The sequence below is a fragment of the Barbatula barbatula genome (assembly GCF_947034865.1).
Source record: "Barbatula barbatula genome assembly, chromosome: 3".
Classification (NCBI taxonomy): domain Eukaryota; kingdom Metazoa; phylum Chordata; class Actinopteri; order Cypriniformes; family Nemacheilidae; genus Barbatula; species Barbatula barbatula.
Genome location: NC_136764.1, coordinates 14671448 through 14694213, shown reverse-complemented (window position 1 = coordinate 14694213; position 22766 = coordinate 14671448). Strand labels below are relative to the sequence as shown.

Genomic DNA, 22766 nt, shown 5'->3' with positions numbered 1-22766 from the left:
ATTAATAACTGAAATCCATCTTTGATTATCGAATAATTCATTTGATTATGAGACTTCAGCCTGGGTTTTCACAGGGTCATAAATGTTAAAATGCTGATCATTAATGCTAATGCTAATGCTAAATGTAGATAAAAAAAGTTTTGCTTCCTAAAATATCACAAATCTGGTTGAAAGATTGGAGACATATAGCAAACAGTAAACAGACTAACAGATACTTGTTTAGTGTTCTGTGTCCATTTATCTTCTCTGCTGGTTGCGCCACAACCTTTGGCGAGAGAGAAGGGCGTGTGGAGCAGAAACGGTTAAAACGAAGCTCGATTGGCACTAAATAATGATTAGAGGATATAGCGCCAAAAGATCAATTATATAAATGTTCCTTCCTGAGAGCACGTGTGATGTGATTCTTCGTTGTGTAGACGCACGCGCGGCTCAATTTAAACAACCCAAATAGTTAAATGGTTAATTAGACCATAGCCCTGTTTGCACAGGATTGGTATTATCTGAGGACCTCATCTGATTTAGAAATTACCTCCCCACATCTGTATTTCACGTGGTGCATTCTCACGGGATAAGTGAAGCCTGTGATTTTACTCAAATTTACTGATTGATTTACCGGATATGATGGCAAGGCTTTGTGTATAGTTTATATAGTTGTATGGTGTAAAATGGTATATGACCGTACCAGTCAGCATTTGAGATCTGCGATCGCGAACCAGACAGAAGATCACGGAACGCGATCGCAGGTCTCAAATGTTACAACTTTCCATGAGAAATAACACAACGGGAGACTCCTGGCCAAAGCGACAGCGTTGAAAGGTTTGGATATGACCCAGCATCCGAAATAATATCAAAACACTTCAACACAGACTCCATTGTTCGCAAACGGTGGATAAAACCTTGAAAAAGGATATATGAGCCCACCAAATCACAGAGATGCCGTTTCACACGGGACTAATATTATCACAGGACCTCAGTGCTTATCAAAATATGCTAGGTAATTTGCGGGGGGATTTTTACTTTACAAATTACAGACATGGCCGATTCGCATGGGATTAAGATCAATCTCTGCAATTATTTATTACAAAGGAGAATAGAGGTCCCTAGGTAATACTTATCCTGTGTGAGTATGTCTCGTGGTCCGGATGGATGAAGTAAAGGTGCTGATCCGGACTGCGGTCCGCCTATTGAGGATGACTGTTATAGACTATAAACCAGTGGTCTCCAACGTGGTGCCCGTGGGCACCTGGTAGCCCGCATGAACTCTGTAAGGTGCCCGCTTAACACAGGGCTCACCAATAATGCTCAAGACAGTTGACAAATCTGTGACTATACCGATGCTACATCGTCATGAAAGGTTATTATTAGCAAGTGTTATAAGCTTTAATATCTGAAAGAAAACTGAATTTGGTTCTGTGAGCGTAAAAATAAGGCATCGCATGTTTAAAGTTTGAATGTATGTTATCAACAAGTAGCCCTCTAGAGGATTTTAGATATTTTGGTAGCCCTCGCTTACAAAAAGGTTGGAGACCCCTGGACTAAACTGTTTCAACATTTGCATTAAAACCTCTAGTTTAATGGCAATGAATAGGCATAAAATCTGAAATTAATTGGATATGACCTGAAATGTGTTTGAAACTATAACTCTTATTTCACAGTAATACAGTTTCTCAAAAATGGTTCTGAAATGTTGATGTTAAAAAAATTTGATTTCAAAACAACATTTGTAAATTTTTCATATTGGCTTTAGCGGGCCGTTTAAGGAGATATTTTTTAAATTTCACGTTTTTGCTTTGCAAATATCTTATTTTTTCATGTCCTTTCCATTCTTTGCTACATTAAACTACATAAAACCAGCGATTATGATGCTGTATAAACCATCTGATGGGCATGTTTGGCATGCAAAGCTTTACCGTGCCATTACTGTGCGGCTGTTTTGAACAGCTCTAAACACATAGTTATATATATATATAATATATATATTATATTAAATTTCTGTCAATAGATGCTCCAAAAAATTACACATTGTACTTTGAGGTTGTTATACAATGACAGTTATACCTTTTGTAACTTGTGAAGATTGTCAACACTTAATATTGGCTTTATTTTGGACACCAAGCAACTTGGCGCACTCTCCACTTTTTATTTAACTTCAAAATTACAATATCAACGCACACAGATTCAAGGAAAATATATTCATGGTATATGGAAATGAGAATTGAACTAGCATGTCTTTTGTACAGACAAGAAATAATGAATGTTGTCTCAACCCTTCCTTGTTTTGCCCTGTCGGTCAAAGAAATATGGCACAGTCACACATACACAAAAAAGATTTCTGAAATATTGCTTGTTTACATGCTTATTCAGTGCTATTGTGGCTTGACGCAGCGCAAAAGTGGATGCAGCGTACTCTCCCTGTTTTTCTCATCTCAACTTTATTGGAAAAATGCTATGTTATTTTCTCCAGGCTGCTGGACTAATGTGGTGTATCATTTACTTTCTTTCTTGGGTTCCACAATAGCAGTGCCGATGAGTATTAATGTATTCCAACATTCTAACCTTCCAGCTGCCCAAAGCCCAACCATATAATTTGCATTTGAAGCAACTTTACTTTTCTAGCCCTTGAAAACATACATAGATCACAAGTAAATGATCTGAATAGAGACCTTCTACACAATGCCCCGTGTGCCACACAAACAACAAAATCAGTGTTCTAAAAGCAACTCAGACTTTTTTCCACCTGTCACAAAGCCTTTGGGAGTTTACCGAAGGCTTTTAGCTCTGCAGAAAAACATCCAACATCAATAGGTCTCCTGTCGACCTGCAGGTAACATAAGGCAGAGTGTCAGCGAAATTCGTGCAGTGTGTGCCATGAATCATTCAGGGCGTCCCACGAGTTGTGGTCGGAAAGGTTAAGGTTATGGCCTCCTGTCAGGTGACATGTCAGGTGTTTGAGACGGGTTGCTGTGTAAGCTGCCAGTAAAACGTATTGACAAGTTTGGGATTTCTTGTTTATGTGCCTTTACACAAATAACCTCTGAATTTTTATTTTTGGAGGGACTTTTCATTAAAGACCAGCTGAAGTATTTTAAAATGTGCACTTTTGTTCGATGGGTGGATGTGGTTTCACTGGAACAGGAAGTTAGGGTGGCACATGCATTTGTCTCTATTGTCAGAAGTGAAAAAGTTTTGAATGCTTATATCTTCCAAATTTAAATAGTGTAAATGTTTTGGATCACAGTAGATATTAAAAGGAGAGTTCCCCCAAAAATGAAAATCTGTATAAATATCTTTGTTCTGATGCACAGAGAGAAATATATTTGAAAGAATACTTGTAACCAAACAGTTCTTGGCCAACATTGACTGTACCATAGTAGCAACTCAGTCTAAACAATTTCTAGTATTGTTGATTGAATGAACTCCCAAGTTCCATATCAATAATTCCCTCGTACTGCGTAGCGTGCCGCCGCCAGTGATATGGTCTCGTTTGGCGGAAGCGAATTCGGGGTTAACGACAACATGTCGTTAGCGGCTTCAGACACGGAGGAGCTGTCATGCTCATCATTGACCCCGCCCCTCTGCTGTCTACAGCACACAGCGAAGCCAAAATCAAGTATAGATGCCGAGCTCTTTCGGGTACCCACCTGTGGAGGATGTGGGCGTCGAGTGGTCTTCTCTGGAAGAACCCGCTTATGGCCACCTGGATGATTGGTTCCTGCCGGGGCAATGTCAAGCCTTTCGTCAGCGGACTTCACCATTCTTCCTGAAAGTTCATGCTGAACTCACCAGGTCATGGCGCGCCTCCTACTCTGCCCATCTACGAACCTCTTCATCCTCCGCTCTCACGGCGGAGTTGACGGCGGAGAGGATAAAGGCTACAAGAAGCTGCCTCCCCTAGATGAGTCGGTGGGCGCACATCTGTGTCCGCCCACGACCATCGGATGGACGGTGAAAGCGCCTCATCCCTCTAAGCCGTGCAGAACCACCTCGGCAGTAAAAGCCCCTGCTGCTCAGAAGGCTACGGGAGCTGAGACAGGTCAATGCTCCCTCTCAGGGAGACGCATGTGTTTTGGGGCCATGTTGTGAATGCCGGGTCTTTTCTAACACCCACACAACCTACCCCTGTTATAGCGAAAAATTCAATAAAACATAAAGATTGTCAGGAAAAGAGCACCCTTCCTCTTCCACTCTCCATGGGAGTCAAGCCCCCAAAGGCAGCTTACCACCTCATTGCAATTAAACCCTTGTTGCATTTAACCCCTGGCGAGCCATCCCCGGGGTATCGGACTGGGTTCTGAGATGATATCTCTAGGATATTCACTCCAGTTTGCTCTCAGACACCCTCGATTCCGCGGGGTGATCCCTTGGCCGCCCCCAGTGATATCGTCTTGTTTGGTGGAAGCAAATTCGGGGTTAACGACAGCATTTCGTTAGCGGCTTCAGACACGGAGGAGCTGTGAGTTGGGGAGCCATAGAAGTGCATGGACGCAGCTCTATCCCCTCTAGGGCAGACGGGAATCCGCATTCAGAACTACCTCGATGACTGGCTCGTTCTAGCACAGTCGGAGGACAAGCTAAGCACCCACAGGTCCTTCCTCCTCAGCCATCTGGAATGCCTGGGGCTCAGGATCAACCTTGCCAAGAGTGCACTGTCCCCCAGCCAACATATTACGTTCCTGGGGCGGTTTTCGATTCGACTCATATTAAGGCCAGAATCACGCCAGACCGTGCTCTGGCTATTTGGCAGCTCACAGCCTCTTTCAAACCGGGAGTTTCACGCCCCCTCAAGGCGTTTCAGAGAATGCTTGGTCTCATGGCCTCCACATCTCAAGAAGTGAAGTTGGGCGTCCTTCGGAAGCGTCCTCTTCAGAACTGGCTGAAACAAGAGTTCCACCACACGCTTGGCGTCTCGGACGCCTACACGTTTGGGTGGGCCAAGTCTGCATACCCGCCCTAGCCACTTGGAAGGTTCCATTTGACTGGAGCAAGGTGTGCCCCTGGGCATCACATGCAGACGGAAGGTGGTCAACACAGGTTGGGGGGCACTGTGCGATGGAAAGCCGACCTTTGGCCACTGGTCGAATCAGGAAAGAAGCCTTCAAATCAACTGCCTGGATATGTAGGCAGTATGGCTGGCCCTTCGCTACTTCCTGCCGGGCTTACGGGATCGCCACATCTTAGTCTGATCAGACAGCATGACAGTGGTATCCTACATAAATCACCAGGGAGGCCTCTCCTCAAGACACATTTATTTTTTCCCTGGTACTACGCCCAGTGCAATCTGCGGTCACTGAGGGCAATGTTTAGGGCATGTTTAGGGCAGACTGAAACAGGGGCAGATATATTATCTCTGAGAAGTGTCTTTTCAGAGGAATGGATGCCCCAGGTCGGTTCAGCAAATCTTGGAAATCTTCAGCAAGGCAGAGCTCGACGTTTTTTGCCTCAGACGACAATAATCATTGCCCAACCTATTTTTCAAATGGCAGGGACGCCTTGAACATGATATCTCAGCCTAGAGCTCTGTCTACTAGACGGCTCTCTACCCTCAAATGGTCCGTCTTCTCCGCCTGGTGTACAGCCCGTGGCGCAGACCTGTTATCCTGCGACATATCGTTAATAGTGTCCTTCTTACTAGAGTTGCTGGATAAGGGCCGTTTCCCTTCCACGCTCAAGGTCTATGTGGAAGCCATTTCAGCTTCCCATGCCCCCTTTGCGAGCCAAGAAGTTCTCACATGGGATCTGCCCACGGTCTTGAGAGCTCTGTAGAGTTCTTCCTTCAAGCCTCTGCAGGCTGTGGACCTCCGTTCCTTAACACTTAAAACCGCTCTGCTTCCAGCTCTAGCATCAGTAAAGCATGTGGGCGACCTACATACGCTCTCTGTGAGTCCCTCCTGTCTTGAATTTGGGCCTAACACCTCCAAGGCAGTCCTCAAACCAAGGCATTGCTATGTACCTAAGGCGCTCTCTACTCCGTTCAGAGCACAGGTAGTGATGCTCTCTGCGCTCCCCTCCTCCGAGCAGGACCTGGAGCTGAACCTGCTCTTTCCAGTCAGAGTGCTAAAGATCTACATTGAGCGTTCTGCCCCCTGTCAGAACAGCTTTTTGTTTGTTTCGGTGAACGCACCAGAGGGTCCCAGGCCTTCAATGCCCCACGGGAATTAGAACCCATTCTTTTAGAGGTGTCGCCTCTTCATGGGCATGGTCTAGCGGTGTCTCCATAGCGGATATCTGTGCGGCGGCCTGCTGGGCTTCACATTCCACATTTACCAGATTCTACAGTCTGAACATTCCGGCCTTGCAGGCCCGGGTCCTTTCTGCTTAAGACTAGGCTTCTGGACTGCGGTTTCTCTAAACCGCACCGGCACCTAGCATATGTTGGGACAATCAACCGGATTAAGCCACCTATTAGCTTGGCTTTTCTGCCTTCCGCAGGGATTCCCTGTGCCATACCCTATCCCCGAGCCACGGCTTTCCAGACTAACTGGTTTTTTTTTTTGTTCCACTTGTAGCACGGTGCGATTATACGCAGGATGAGTGAAGTATCGATAGGGTATGTACTCGGTTACTAACGTAACCTTGGTTCCCTGAGATACAGGAACGAGTACTGCGTTCCTGGCCGTGCTTACAAGCTGCATATGGTCGTCACTTCAGTTGAAGTAACCTGAGGACCCTACGGCGATTTGTCTGCTTATATAGCTATAAGCCCTGCCCCTTTTGGCGGGTGCCATCACCATAGATCCGTGCAGCTCCATGGCCTCTTCGCTGCCATTGGTTTAAAGTTGTACTCTTCACAAACCAATGGCCGTGCAGTTTTTACTGCGCTATTGAAAGAAGCTTCAGTCATCCGAGAAAAATGAGTTTTCCCCATACCATAGCGTCCTGCTATGCAGTACTCGTTCCCGTATCTCAGGGAACCGAGGTTACGTTAGTAACCGAGTACGTTCATTTATTCAGGCTTTGGAATATTCTGTGTGGAAGCTGCTTTAGTTTGACTCAAAATGTTACCCTTTATTCTGGAGTATTTTTGTCCTTCCTGATGTGTTTGATAGAGTATATCATTAGTATATATTATCAGCACAGGATTATGCTCCAACATGACTTCATTTTATTAGAGACCATAAATGTGCCTTCACTGACATTTATTTTGACAGAAATATGTGACTTGCCCTTTAACAGAGAGTTATGTTTAGACTGATAGTCGTGCCAAGGATACAGCACTATAGGCCTACCTTAACAATGGTTACTTCTCAAAGGAATGCATAATGCTACCCTTCACAAAGTAACATGTATATTAAAGAAATACCTATAAATAAAAAATGTTCCAAACTCTTTTTTTTCATACAAGGTTCTAACAAACTTTGCTTTCACAGACTAAAGATTAGTTATGCACAGACGATTCCCCATTTGCTTCAACTGCCAAATCCTATCCTCTTCGACATGTTTGAACTGATATGTGACATTCACTTACAGTTAACTCAAGCATCAACTTTGTGTGAATGGGTTTGGCCTCTTTGGTGTCAAACCAGGCAAAACATAAGTAGTAGTACAGGGCAAGTGAAGGCACAAAATGCCAAAATAGGTACACTTTATAAAATGTAATATTAATAAATATATAATTCAATAATGTGCTATTTTAGCATTCTCTGTGTATGTATCTTGTCCTGTGTGCTGATTTTTTTATGTTTTCTTCAAGGATTTCATTTCATTTATAAATAAATAAATGAAGTTAAAAATGAAATGAAGGATGTAAAATTACGTTATACCATATGACGGTACTTTCATAAGGTCATTTGTAAAAATACAATCACCAACAGGGTCTACATTTACATTTAGCAGACGCTTTTATCCAAGGCGATACATTGCATTATCCTATACATTTTACATAGGTATCTGCAATCCCCTGCGATTGAACCCACAACCTTGCGATGTTAACACAATGCTCTTACCACTGAGCTACAGGAAAGCTAGACATAGTTTAATAGATACAAAATGGATGAGCACACCCTCATAAAACTAATAAGGAAGATCAGGTTAGAATTCTCTTGAATGACTGCAAGCAGTTATGAGATCAATATGCTTTTGTGAAGTGAGGCTGAAAATCTATCCTAGATTGAAATCATTTTTCCTTAACATTTCTTGTCTCTAGTTTTCAGATGAAATATTTTTGTGCACAATCCTTTTCACAATGCAGTCAAAATTGCACAACAATTATTTTGATTTACATTTTAAAGGTCCAGTGTATAACATTTTGTAGCATTTAGTTGTGAGGTCGCAAAATGCAACCAACAGTTTCTTTGCCAAAGGAGATAACATATTTACAAAACGAAATCTGAAGAGCAGTTTTCCTGTTTAGGGCTACTTTAGAAACAACATGGCCAATTCCATGCAAGGGGACCCACGGTGTATCTTGATAGAAATAGCTTATTCTAAGGTAATAAAAACATAACACTTTTGTAGCGAGTTAGGCGGGACGAGAGCCGGGATTCGGGGCCGGTGCGTGAGTGATAACGAGCGTCAGCTGTACGCGCTGCGGTCTCGTATCGCGGAGGAGATTGTGGAGCATAAAATGGACGAGCGATCGGACTGTCAATGAGAGAGGACAGGGCCCGAATTAGTGTTTATGTTTGGGGCCGGCAGTCAACCGTGAGGTGGCTGCCGGTCTTTTACTTACGTGTTTATTGTTTGTTTTATTTGATTAAAGTTTGTTAAATGTTTGCCGGTTCCCGCCTCCTTCCCTATGTCTACGAACTTTATTACAACTTTATTATGTAACGTTTTTTTTTAGTTAAGTAGGCCTATATTATATTGCATTTCTGTCAAGATCTTCCAAAAATTACAGTACACATTGAACCTATAAACGTGTATGTATACAAGATGTACACATTAATACGGCATCAAAGCAATTTGAAATTAAATGAGCTTTTCCAAGCAGATTAAACGAAAATAATGTATCCCCATATGGCCTTTCGAACATTTTTTATGCAACTGCAGTTTAGGCAAATAAAGTTTTAGCCTGATTTTTAAATCTATGTTTAATCTTTTCAGCACGCTGCCAAAAAGAACCACAGGGTTTGTTTTGACAGTTGAATCAGGAATTATTTTTAGTTTTATGTTTGACTGCTGATTGTTGACTGTAGGGCACATCAGGTTGTTGAAGAAGCTGAAGAAGCAGGCAGCATTAATTCTGTGCTCATCTGTGTGTGCATTAAAAGAAGCTGAAAATTATCGTTTTTTTAGGGGCTACTGCAGTGGTCTGAGCTATTGTATTACATCTATGATTTGAATACCAAATGAATTCTGTCTCTCTCATGCTCTCATCTTTTGTTTGTCAGTGTTTTATGCACTATGAGGGAATTAAATAGTAAGGTAATTATAGTACGTGCCATTTTATTTCAAGCCAAATTAAATAAAAATGTATTTGATTCAAATCCCAAGCTTACACAAAGTGTCCTTTTAAAAAGCCCTTCATTTATTCACAGAATATATTTGTCTATACATCACCAACTGATTAGAATTCTGTAATGCAAAACATTTGTTTATGCAATCACTATTATCTAACACCGTGTCTACACCGGACGCGACCGGCTCGATGCGACATTACGAAAGACAGTAGAAATGCATTAGAACTGTGTATAATTTTACATTTTGTCCACACTGGATGCGGCACGACAAACCCATTAGAACAAGCAGGTTGTCATGTCAAGTCACGCCTGTCTAGTGTAGACACGGTGTAACATGGCACTGAACAAAAAACTAGGACAACTGTGCTTGTTTCTTAAATCACCCGCACCATTAATTTTAATAAATGCATTGGTCTGCTTTGTAACTGGAGTTACCGTAGTCGGTGCTGTTTGTGTTTGGTTCTTTTCTGTCTGTTATGACCTTCTTTCAGTCTGTTTTTACATATCCAAAGGTGGTGAACTCTGCATGGGGCTTTGCATCAAATTAATGCATGAAGCCCAGGCACCATTAAACCGACCCATGAACCGTTAGCATAAACATTAGGCACAAGCTGTGCTGTCTTTTTGTGCTTTTTTATGTTTTACTTCATCCTTTTACAGAGAGAAAATACAAACCTATACAAAAATACAAACCCACTACATTAGTGGTCTTTTTATATATTTTAGTTAATATAATAGTAGTGTCGCATACTTCTGTAAAACAGATCTAGTGTAATGTCTGTTACACTCCCCAAACAGCCCAAAATTTTGTTCGTTTTATGGTCATGTGGACAAGTTGTCTTTGTTATTATGTCAGTATTGGCATGTGAAAACCAGACATAGTCCAGATGCTCCCAAATGCTTTAATAGCTACCGACTCGATAACAGTGTGTTACTTGTCCTGCCAGCCAATCGATTTGTGAAGAATCAGTGTGAAGGCTGCACTGATATGTCTCTCAATCTGAAACTAAAAGATTTGTTGCTGTGCAGGTAGGAAGAATCAGACATTTGAATAATAATGTAGTGTGGTGCACCCGTCAGAATAAAATGAAGGGTATTATTTAAATTCAATTCCAAAAGGAAGTAGAATTAAAATGTAAAGTTTTAGAATTATTAATTTGGTTTTGTATTGATTGTTTCAGCGTCCGGTCTGTGTTTGGCTATCACTCTGGCTAGTGGCTACTACTAATAGTTTTGCAAACCATTTCAATGTAGTCTGTTCCAGTATGCGTTTTGCATCCTCATAGAAGTCAATGGAGGCCTGTGTTGTTTGGTTATCAGCATTCTTCATAAAGGCTTAGTTTGTGTTCTGCAGAAGACAAAAAGTAATATTTAGTTCAACCCCTACAACCACTTCACTTCCATAGAGAAATATCAATATCAACAATCTTCAAGAAGTCAGTGCTCTAGAAATCACTTGCCATCTAGTTGACTTCCAGGTGTCTCTCTCACATCACTGACAATTGTAGCAATGACTCAACAGCTATTCGTGCCCAAAACGAATGTGACTACTGTAACATTTAAAGAGGCGTAACTCAAATTGTTTCCTAATTGTTACTGATCAGCTTGTCAGTCATAAGCTATTGATCGGTTCCCTCTGCCATTATCCAGCCTGGAGCAGGAGTAATTTGTGCTCAGATTTGCAGATCGGCCAAGCAGGGCAAACATGCTTTAATTTGTTAGAGCAATCTCAGCATCCCTTGGTATTCTATGTGAATAAATAGATAGAGCAGGGTGATAGATTTAATGCCAAGGGGCTGATGATTAGTCATTACATTGCCGGTTAGTTGAGGGAAGTGTTTAAGGGTTCTGTGTCTCAGCTCACAGCAACAGCATATATTTCACTCTTATTCTCACAGGTTTGTCACGTTATTTTGTAGGTATAGCTTTGAAGCAGATGAACGGACATGGTGTCTTTTTAAAGATTTAACGAAGGGGCATTTTAAAGGGATCAAATCAAGAGGAGAGAACAGGTGCAGGGTCGGGGACAAAGACAAGACCAGAGAGAGTGCATAACATGTAAAAACAGGCATTGCCATGTCTCTCTACACAAAACACGAGGTTCTTCTATGGCATCGAAGCACCTTTTTCTTTAAGAGGGTAGCTGAGTTTTCATAGGCAGGGCCACAAATTAGCGGTGATACAATAAAATCTCTTTATCCCCGTTGTACATTTCTTACGCAGAAGTTATTATGGATTATTTAAATGCTCTTCTGATGCTCATCAGGAAAAATTATCTTCTCTCCTCCAGCCATTGAAGCTCCATTGTGAGGTTTGCAGTATAGTGTCCAGCTCTGGCCAGATGTTGGGCCGTGAAGCTGGGCCTGACGTTGACCAGTCTTCTTGCATATGGAGGATGAACAACGCACCCACACGTGGCTTCGAGAGGGACGTGGGCCGCAGGACCGACCTCAGGGTGGTGTCGCACACCAGTGTTCCTCTGCTAATCCAAAAGCCCCAGCACTTCTTCGGTCAGGGGAATGAGACCGTCTATGTGGTGTGGGGACCCTTACGCAACATGCGTCAGGATGGCAAGGGAATTGTGTACAACATGCTGAAGCAGGCAGTGGAAAACTACCCGCATGCTCGCATTTATGTCACCACGGAGGAGCGCATGAATTACTGCGACACTGTATTTAAAAAGGAGACTGGGAAAGACAGGTAAGCGCATGTTGGTTATCCTGTAGCATGTTTGTAATGTTATATACTGTAAATATAGAGTCAGAAGTTAATCTGGCTTGGTTTCCGAATGTTATGATGTTATGTGTATGTGTATGTTACTGCATAACATTTAAGCACACACATTTATAGAGAGTGGAAAGCATCTGCCTATATATACGGTGCATTTACGTAAATTCAGACTGTTGATAAATATTACTTACATCGGCAGCTTTGTTTCGTTTAGTTGGTCTCAATCACTCTTGAGGAACAACTTTGAAGCTCATCCTGTTTGTACTGTCCCATGTTGATAAAGCACTCCGGCTTGAATTGATTCACGCAAATAAGCAGGTTTTTACTCATAGTTTCTGATGGATTTCAAATTAAAATAAAATACATCCACTGTCGGAGGTTGAGACTCTGTGCAGTGACTACATTGCATGTTGTATGTTGTCCACGAACTTTAGCCATGGCATCACGTACACCGCTGTCGCTTGGGAAAACAACAATGGCGGCAGCGTGGTGAGTGGAGTAGTGTAGATTAAGGGGCGGTAACTAAATAATAAGATCCTCTTTTTAAGTCACAACAAGAGCAAAAATCTGAACGGCTCGATTGCTCACATGCTTGCAGGGAAAGGCACACCAAAAAAAACTTACTGGGTTCTTTTCACGTTTTCTGGGTTGCTAGATGCACCAGGGACCCTTTAAACACAGAAACATTTGGGGTTTCATCCGATAACTCCTTTAACTATTGATATGTAAGTATTAAGTTAAGTATTGATATGCCATGTTAACTTTATAAGGGAATCAACCTATGAATCAACTCTTTTCATTCCCATAAAAAAGAAAAATCATAAATCTAATCAAATTAAACCAAATCCAGATTATTTTACCAGATTATTATTTTATACATTTCATTTTAAAGACCACTTCGAAGATGTAAACACTGGTCCAGAAGCACCCCTTACGAAAATGTTTTTTTGTGGTAAAAGTATAGTTACCGGGTTTTTTTTGTTAATTTATTACTGCTAGCAAAACCATGGATTTACTATAGAATGTTATATGTCATGGTTTTCGAAAACCATGTTTTTTTTTGTTTTAACTGTAGTAAATCCATGTTTTTGTTTTAAACCATGGTCAATTTGGGGTTTCAGATTTTAATTTAGTTTTTTAATTTAAGATATATCATTAAATCTTAAAGATATTTGTTCATTTTAATTTGTTTAGAAATGTTCTGTTGGTCACTTTTTGTATAAACATTAGGGATGCAATAATACAGCTCACCCACGGTTCAAAACGAACCACGGTTCAATACATTCTCTACCGATACTTCGGACACTATTGGGAAAACGTCTTGGTTACGTCTGTAACCTTCGTTCCCTGATGGAGTAGGGGGACAAATCCAGGTGGGATTACCACCGGCGGGGAGGTCACAGATTCACCAATCGGGAAATCAGGAGTGAGGAATTCAACACACGGGACGACCCAGAGGGGAGTCACTACGTATGGGGCACTAGAGTAGGGATGACTCTACCTATACTGGACCTGGTTCCAACAGACGGCTCCGCTCAGTCTGTTACCAAGTGCCAATGCTTAGTGATGGATAGAATGCCTATACTTCGCTGCGAGAGGGGAAAGTAGGGAGGTTAAAATAGCGCACTAGTCTCACTTGATGAGGGAAGAAGGCGCTTTCGCAGGCGTACGCCCAAACCAGGAGTCTGCCCTAAACGCCGGGGGCATTAAGGACATGGGCTGCAACTGGTTCCACGTGGGGATTTTAAAACTTTCACCTGAAAAACCTGGAGGACCGCCATGGCATGAAGAGCGGAGGCGGCTCGTCCAGCAGCACCCTAAGCGAGTGTCGAAGAAGCTTACATGCTCTGGACGGGAGTCTAGGTCGACCCCTCCAAGTGGCAGCCGTCTGCGGGCAGAAGTGGCCCGCGACTGCACGCTCTACCTGGGGGACGTCAACATAGCCTCTCAACCGCCCCACCATCCAGGGAAGTCACAGCCACCGAGCCCTCCGGCCTGAAACGCGCTGAAAAGGGCGCATTCCAGGACTTTGTGAGCTTGTCATGCACCTCCGGGAAGAATGGTACTGGATCTAGCCGCAAGCGTTTCGGGGAGGGTGGTGCCTCCATGAAACTGCGAGACATGCTCGTAGCCGCTGGAACTTACCTCATAAGGTCTGTAGCTTTCTGCCGAAACGCCCAGGGGAAGTCCACCGAGAAGGAGAAGTCCACTACTCCGCGTCATAAGTCCAGCAGATTCCAGCAAAATTCTCGAAGTCGAGTAGAGTATTTGACAGCATGCCAAACACAGGTTCCGAAGAACAAAGGATGAGTGAATGACCGCCGCCATCTTCCTTTATACCCGTATGTACGGGGCGGAGACTGGCGTGCGCGTGCCATTCGCCAAGCCCATTGGCGTTTTAGAATGAATTATCTCGGAGAAGGTAGGTTCTCAAGATCAAACCCCAGTCAGTCTCTCTACACAACGTCGAGAGACCAACTGAAGGGGAACTTCTTTTTCTCTGATGATTGAAGCTTTTTTCAATAGAGCAGTGAAAACTGCATGGCCATTGGTTTGTGAAAAGTAAAACTTTAAACCAATGGCAGTGAAACTGTTTTTAGATTGATTTATATTTTAAATTAGCTTTGATATTTAGATATTTGTTTTTTATGTGAATTAAGTTTCAGCAATTTTGGTATGCTTTTGTCATTTTATCATTTGTTTATTTTTATGTTGCTATATAAGATATTAATGCATTTTAGTTTGGTTTATTATTATAATTGTAGAGCTTTAAACTTATTTCAGTTTATTTCTAAGATATTAAAATTCTTCATTTAGTCCGTTTTTCCAAAGATTTTTAGGTCAATATTTTATTTGATTTCAATCAACAGAATCATTTTCAAAGTTTCAAAGGTTACGAAAATAACCTTTAGGACTGCACCATATCGCAAGAGCTATGACAGAGCAATCTCTGAGCACTAACATTTCCCTCTAGGTTTGATAATAAAATGTATAACACTTTACAATAAGGTGCTAATTAGTTAATGGATAAGCAAACTTCAACTAAAAATAAACAATACTTCTACAGCATTTATTATTATAAATCCACTTTAACTTCAGCATATACTAAAACATTATTAAAATCAAACATTGTCACTGTAAGCACTGTCAACATTAGTGATTAGTGAACATGAATCACTGTATTGACATTGACTAACATTAACAAGTATTATTAAATACCGAAACACTATGCGTTTACTCATGTTAACTAATAGCACAAAAATTTAACATATCTAACTTTGTATCCACTTATCACAGTACCTTTTAGATGATGCTTCTGTGAATATATAACTCATTAATCATGATCTATTGCGTTAAAGGAACAAAGTGCACACTGGTTTTAGAAGTATAAAAGTATCATTTTTACTTTGATACAGTAGCTCAGAATTCTAAGGAAGGAAGATCAGCCGAAATCGTCTTCGTGTTGTCGTCAACATCCCATCAGTAGCAAAGGTGAGATTTCATCATAGGAAATCAATGGACTCTCAAGGTTATTTGAGTTCTGAAGAGCACTCACTGTGTGCTAATGAGTCTGGCGCAGTGTGCAGTCATAGTGCGGGAATTAATCAGCTGTTGATATTACTCATTACACTCATCAGACCATAACATAAAACCCTCATGAATGTTTCATTTGAAGATGAGCGCTCACCGAGACAGCAGGTTCACTGTTGCTCTCCGAAAATTATCCCCAAAATCTCTTTCATGAAGAGGCTTAGATTACATTAGATCAGTCCGACTGAAGCTCCGCGATGGTTCTGCCTTTCAAGACTAATCCCCAAATGATAGCGCTAATGCTGTTGTGTTATATTACTGATAAAAGATATTCTTAAAGAGGGCTGGAGAGTGGATTATCCTTTATCCAACATCCAACTCCTCTAGAACAAAAGCGAGCTGGTCATGATGTCCTGCCGTTTCTATATCCAGACAAGGCGATGCGAGCATTTACAGCATAGGGAAAATCAGAGTGTGTTTTAGTGTGTGGCCATGAACAGATGTGTGTGTAATATCTGCAATAAATCAGCCTTAATACAGCAGATCTGCATGTCCGGAAACATTTGGCAACAAAACCGTAGTTTTAAATCACATTTTAGAAGCTGCCTCACTTACAGTTAACACCTGGGATAGGACCTCGTAGTTGGGAGGCATTAAATTGATGCTAATGTAGAATAAAATCACAGCTGCAGATTTTTGCACAATGCAAAAGCTTGATGTGGTTGTATGGATGTGATTTTGTGCATTACGTTGTACATTTATTCATTTTCCAGATGCTTGTATCTAAAAGTGACTTACGGGTATAGTTTAATTCAAGTTTGGCCTTAGTGTTTTTGAAAGCCTTAGATATCATATATTCAATCAAACTGAGAAGTTTGCATTGTTTGAGTATGTGAAACTTGTTTATTGTGTGCATCTTGCATTCAACAGAGATGAAGTAAGAGTACTTTTAGCGTATTTCAGCTCAACAGAACTCATTTCCCACTGGCGTTCCGACGTTGCACCAATTTCACGCTTTGGTTGTGTTCAACTTCTGCTGGGGATTCAATGTAGTAATATGTAAATGCATGGTAAAGATTCATTGTTTTTTCCTGTTGCAACATACGTATGAATTAACAGGCCAAGTTTTTTTTTAGGTCTACCCAAATTTGTTATGAGTTTGTGAATGTTTCACAGTAATGTAACAAAAAAAGAGTTTTGCATTTTAGTGTATACATTTCTTTACAGCATCAACTGCAGCATATACGGTCTTATGTTACTCAATTCAGATTCAGTATTATGTTTCAGCCCTAAACAAATTAGTTCCTCTGTAAAAGGTTTGAAAACTGATCAGGCATTGGTGGTGCCCAAATAAAGCCAAAGCCGGACTTTGCATGGAACTTATTACACTTAACAAAATTATAAAAAAATGCAACACTTTTGTTTTTGCCTCCATTTTTCATGTGCAGAACTCAAAGATCTTAGACTTTATGTACACAAAAGGCCTATTTCTCTCAAATATTGTTTATAAATCTGTCTAAATCTGTGTTAGTGAGCACTTCTCCTTTGCCGAGATAATCCATCCCCCTCACAGGTGTGGCGTATCAAGATGCTGATTAGACAGTATGATTATTGCACAGGTGTGCCTTTGGCTGGCCAGAATAAAAGGCCAATCAAAAATGTGCAGAATGTCCACCAGAGCTGTTGCCTTTGAATTGAATGTTCATTTCTCTGCCATAAGCTGTCTCCAAAGGCGTTTCAGAGAATTTGGCAGTACATCCAACCGGCCTTACAACCGCAGACCACGCGTAACCACATCCAGCATCTTCCCCTCATCTGCATGCTCGTAGTCCTCATCGGGGTCTCGACCTGACTGCAATTCTTAACCTACTTGAGTGGGAAAATGCTCACATTCAATGGCGTCTGGCACTTTGGAGAGGTGTTGTCTTCACATACGAATCCCATTTTTTTTCACTGTACAGGGCATATGGGGGTTGGGTGAGCGGTTTGCTGATGTCAACGTTGTCGGTGCATTGTGGCGGTGGGGTTAGGGTATGGGCAGGCGTATGTTATGGACAACGAACACCCGGATTCATTTTATTGATGACATTTTGAATGAACAGGCCCTTTCACGGCCAGCAGACTCACCGTATATGTCACCCATTGAGCATGTTTGGGATGCTCTGGATCGGTCTATACGACAGCGTGATTTTGTTTTTTATAAATTGTGAAAGATTTTTTGCATCGTTTAATGCACTAGTTTTAATAGTTATCAGGGTCACACTTCAGTATAGGTGGCAATTCTCGCTATTAACAAACCCTTAACTACGACTTTTCCCCCAATAAACTCTTAATTTGTTGCTTATTAATAATAGTTATTAAAGTAGTTGTTAGGTTAAGGTATTGGGTAGGATTAGGGATGCATTGCATACAGAATATGTGCTTTATAAGTACTAATAAACAGCCGATACGGAATAATAGGCATGCTAATAACAACTAGATTGAAGTGAGAATTGCCCCATATTGAAGTGCTAGTGTCAGAGTATTGTTGTTCATGAAAATGCAAACACTACTTAACACACCAATCCAGTTTTGATGTCTCATGTCTGTTAAACAAATGGATGTCAAAAAAACGAAACCCTATGAGTACACCCAAATTTCCAATTCTGTCTCATTAGACTGGTGCGATCCATCAATCAGGCAGCGGTGTGAACCAGCAGGGGAAATGAATGAAAGACAGTCCAATATTCTTAGTGTCAGCCTATCAGCCTGCGATCAGCAGTGGTCTTTCACATACTGTATGTATGTACGGCACGTGATGAATTGAAGGTTGAGGATGGTTGTGGTTATGGGATGATATTGTGTTTACTCTTATACACAGTTAACTGAAAATAAGACCCATGCTGAGCTTCATGACAACAAAGCTGCTCTCATACACAACTTGATGTGCAATCAGAGCCTAAAATCTAAACTTAGAACTTTCCTTCAGGAAATGTAAATAGTTTGTTTAGAATAAAGACATCTTTGTTTGTCTTCTGAAGCACAGTGATAAAGGAGGTGCAGCGCAGTATGCAAAGAGTGCTTGTTATTATGAGTTAAAGCTTTAATTATAGCAGACCATACAAGAGCTACATAATTATACTATCTGATTCATTACTCTCATGTTCTGTTCTACCTCTATAAAAAGGACACATGCTCATTTGGTGGCAGGACATCAGACGAGTTTCATTAGCACCACTGCACAATGAGTGCGATGACACAAACCTCTGTACTGATAACTACACAGTCCTCTGACTCACTAATCCAAGCAATTAAATATTCGTTTTTCTCGAATTGTGCTGTGGTTGATAAAGATCTCTTGGTTTTAAATAGAGTGAAAATTAAACATCCTTTATCAGCTTAACTAGAGTTGGAGCTGACCATTTTTGACTCTTCTTTCTTTTTACATTTGGTCTGACCTTTCTCTCTCGCTTCTTTATTTTTGTCTTCATATTTGACTCCCCAGTCTTTCCACATTTCCTTCAAGGTAATACGTTAACACGTTTACAGTCTGTGTGTCTGTACCTATGTATGTAAATCAGTATCGAATCTTGAGAGCATGATTTTAATTTGTGAACTTCTAAAAGTAAGTATTTGTACCTGTACACTCACAGCTCCTATGTGAAAACATGTAAAATAAAAAACTGGAGTTGAATGTTGAGATTTGCACTATTGGACGAAACTCACAAATCTGTCTTCTGAATTTTGAAGTTGCAGAAAAATAGTCACGAATGTGTAAACTGGCATTGGAATTAATGTAAAATACATTGACAGATACAAATCCATAGCACATATTTACACGTTTTCCTAGATTCAGGTTGGAATTGCAACCTTAAATAGGCATCTACAACCTCTCAAACCTGTCACTGCAGTTTAAAATCTTCCCGCCTTCACCTATGCTACTAACTTCGCAATAAACCCGTTGCAAAACTAACTTGTGCATTTGAAAGCTCAGAGGCGAGAGAAGGACACTGACCAGTGTGTGAGGCCCTGCTGAATCTTCCACACTGAGCTCTTTTATCTTAAATGTCGCACCTTTACCGGTTCGCTGTTGTCCTGTGCATGTATTGGGGTAGCCTGGTAAACTATGTGCTGATAACCGGAGACAGGCCTCCTAAATCACACTGTCACATTAGCTTGTTGGTACCACTGCCGTGACCTCTGGGCTGATGCAAACGCACAATGTTAAGTCATTGCAGATACGCTCTTAAAAAATGCTACAAAAGGTATACAGGTATGCCATAGAAGAATGATTTTCAGTTTCCTAAAGAGCCATTCACTCAAAAGTTCTTGCTTTTGTTTATAGTGTAAAGGACCTTTTCCACTACAAAGAATCTTGTGAGACAGTAAGGTTCTTCAGATGTTAAAGGTTTTTTAAGGAACCATTCCAAAATGGTTCTTGTACGGCACAGTGAGGCACCTTCTTGTATGGCATAGTGAAGCACCTTCTTTGACAGTGTATTAATAATCTAAGACTCGACTTTGTGAATTGCACTTTGCTTTTCAACCATAGCAGAATAGAACCATAGAATTTGTTACACTTTTGGGCAAACCTGACATTTTCTGCAGATGTCGCCTCTGTTGTGTGTTATTTTATGCTTAAACATACTATTATAGTTCATAATAAAGTATTAATCTTCTCAGGTATGAAAGATTAAACATTTTCAAAACCCCTATTATTACCCAAATACTTTTTGAATTGACTTTGCTTAAAATACAATAAACTAACAAGACACGAGATAAAATGTACAAGACCCCAATATTTAATACATTTTCATAAAAAAATTATAAAATATCTATTCTATTCCATCAGTAATTGGTCAGTAACCTATACCTGAAAACCTTAACAGGCAAAATAGAACAAATAGAAAACATGAATGTAAGAATCCACAGATGTGCAGTCCCAGTAATACATCTTTTTTGGCTACAATTCCAGATGAGGTTTCATGCAGGCCAATCCTGAGACTATCCATTTAATCATTGTTATTTTACTGTTGGCTTTAAATTGTGCATTCAATTACAATTCAATCAGACTACTCTCAACAGTTGTCAAGTAGTCAAAAGAGCGCCTCAGGAAAGCATTGGTAGTCAGCCTTTCTGTGTGTAATTCAATCAGATCCCTTCGCAACTATATTGCCGGTTGCACCTGCACATCACGTAATATAATGTGACAAATGTCATTAGGGATAATGAGATCTGCTGACTGTTTGATTGGAATTAATTTGACTTAATACACGTTGTGTTTAAATACACCAAGTGGACTTTTTAAAAGCCCAGATAGACAATGTGCCTACTTTTCTCAAAGTTCTCATTCTTGGCTATATTTTATTCATTAACAGTGACAGCTACTAATGATTCATAAGTTTACTTCATAATACGTCTGCTGGAAGCAAAAGCATGGAGGTGTGTTTGAATTACACCTATAAATAGAGAATGAAATGAGAACAGGGCAGTCCTCGCCAGCTGCATTAAATCTCCTGAATTAAAAAACCCATATGGTTTCACTGATGCATTTTTAAATCCAAAGCTTATAAAGAGTAATTGATACAGTAGTTAGACTCATGCGAAGCATGTTCTAGTTTATGATATGTAACCACAGTAAAATGTACAAAGACTTATTTATTAATAGCATGAAAATCTCTGAAATCTGCCCAGGCAATAGCTTTGATCTGTATTTCAACTATAATCCCCTATTTCATAGACTACTTCTAGAGCATACACTTTGCAGTCGGAATGCGCGTGCAGGATTTTTAAGATGTGCTTATCTTTTCGTTTATTTTTGCTTTTGTTATTTTGCTTGTTTGCGCATAAGTCGCTCTGCATAATTTTGCTAAATATATTCTATATTGACTTCCCCAGACCTATCTGCCGTATTACCGGATGCGCACGGGGTTTCGAAAATCCATTTTCTCCTCTTTAGAAGCCATTGTAATTTCAGATCCTTTGGCTGAATGTCAGCAAAATAGCAGAAATGACCTCCCATTATCCACAGACTGCTTCCCGAGGCTCCACCATTTGTGTATTCACCTGAATATTCTGTTGAATCAACCTTGTGTAGGACGGATGGCTTTATAATCCACAAATCCAGGTACTGCCGGAAAGCCATATGAATGGAGCAAGGGAATGAAAGTCTATAATGAATGCGAAAGAACCCATCATTCTTCGCCTATTATCACAGATCCTGTAGCCTTTGAAAGAGACATTACCCAGATGGGATGTGAGCAGAATTCAAATATTGACATTGTTCATTATTTTGCTCGCTCAGATTCCTCCCTGCAGCAAATACAGCTACGCCCTGATTAGATTTGTAGTTCTGCAAAGACAATTTAGCCCTGAAAGATTGATATTTGATCTAAAAATGTAAATTATGTCTGTCTCTGTAGAGTCTTTTTGTTTGTTTGTTTTGATGTGTCAATGATACAAAGAATACACTGTGTCTGCATTTAACAGTAACATTAAAAAAGACAGTTGTCTTTCCATAACACAGGATCAATTTCCCGTGGATAGTCTTTATAATATAAACCAAAAATTAATTGACATGATTATTTGACTGAAAATAAGTGGGATATCATATTAATAAAACTTGATCATGAAAACCTGTAAATATAAAATGTGTTATCCAATTGTTAGTTCACAATATGAATGTTCTGTTAAATAATTAGTATTCATTGATAAAAGCAGTTAGCAGCCAATAGTTTATAAACAGCTGATGATCAGGGCCGATATATCCTGTCAAAAGAGGACAGGAAAATGCAATTTAATTTGTGCTCTGTATATAGAAAACGTTAAGAAACATCAGCAGTTTGATGTTCAATATTAAAAGTATTCAGAACATCACGAAATATTAATTGAATCTTTAGAATCGGCAGATCGTATCAGTGGAGAGATTTTTGCATAAATGTACATCTTTCTATAACTGTTGCACAGATAAACGGCACATAAGATGTTAAGTACAGAAGGCATATAAGAATGTAAACTTTATGTACAGAGAGCATACACGTAAATTCTACATAATATAAATGACATGATATATTATTATATTCTTTGTTTAGATGTGTATAACAGATTACATTTTTGTTTCTTTGTGGC

The 22766-nt window shown here is 40.4% G+C and overlaps 1 protein-coding gene across 1 annotated transcript in view; it reads left to right on the top strand.

Moving 5' to 3' along the window:
* The window catches only part of st6galnac3 (ST6 (alpha-N-acetyl-neuraminyl-2,3-beta-galactosyl-1,3)-N-acetylgalactosaminide alpha-2,6-sialyltransferase 3), a 57810-nt gene that overhangs the window by 21258 nt on the left and 13786 nt on the right, over positions 1-22766 (top strand). The window contains exon 3 of the mRNA XM_079453446.1: positions 11689-12098. Coding sequence (XP_079309572.1) covers positions 11689-12098 — 410 coding nt within the window. The remainder of the gene's footprint in view (positions 1-11688; positions 12099-22766) is intronic.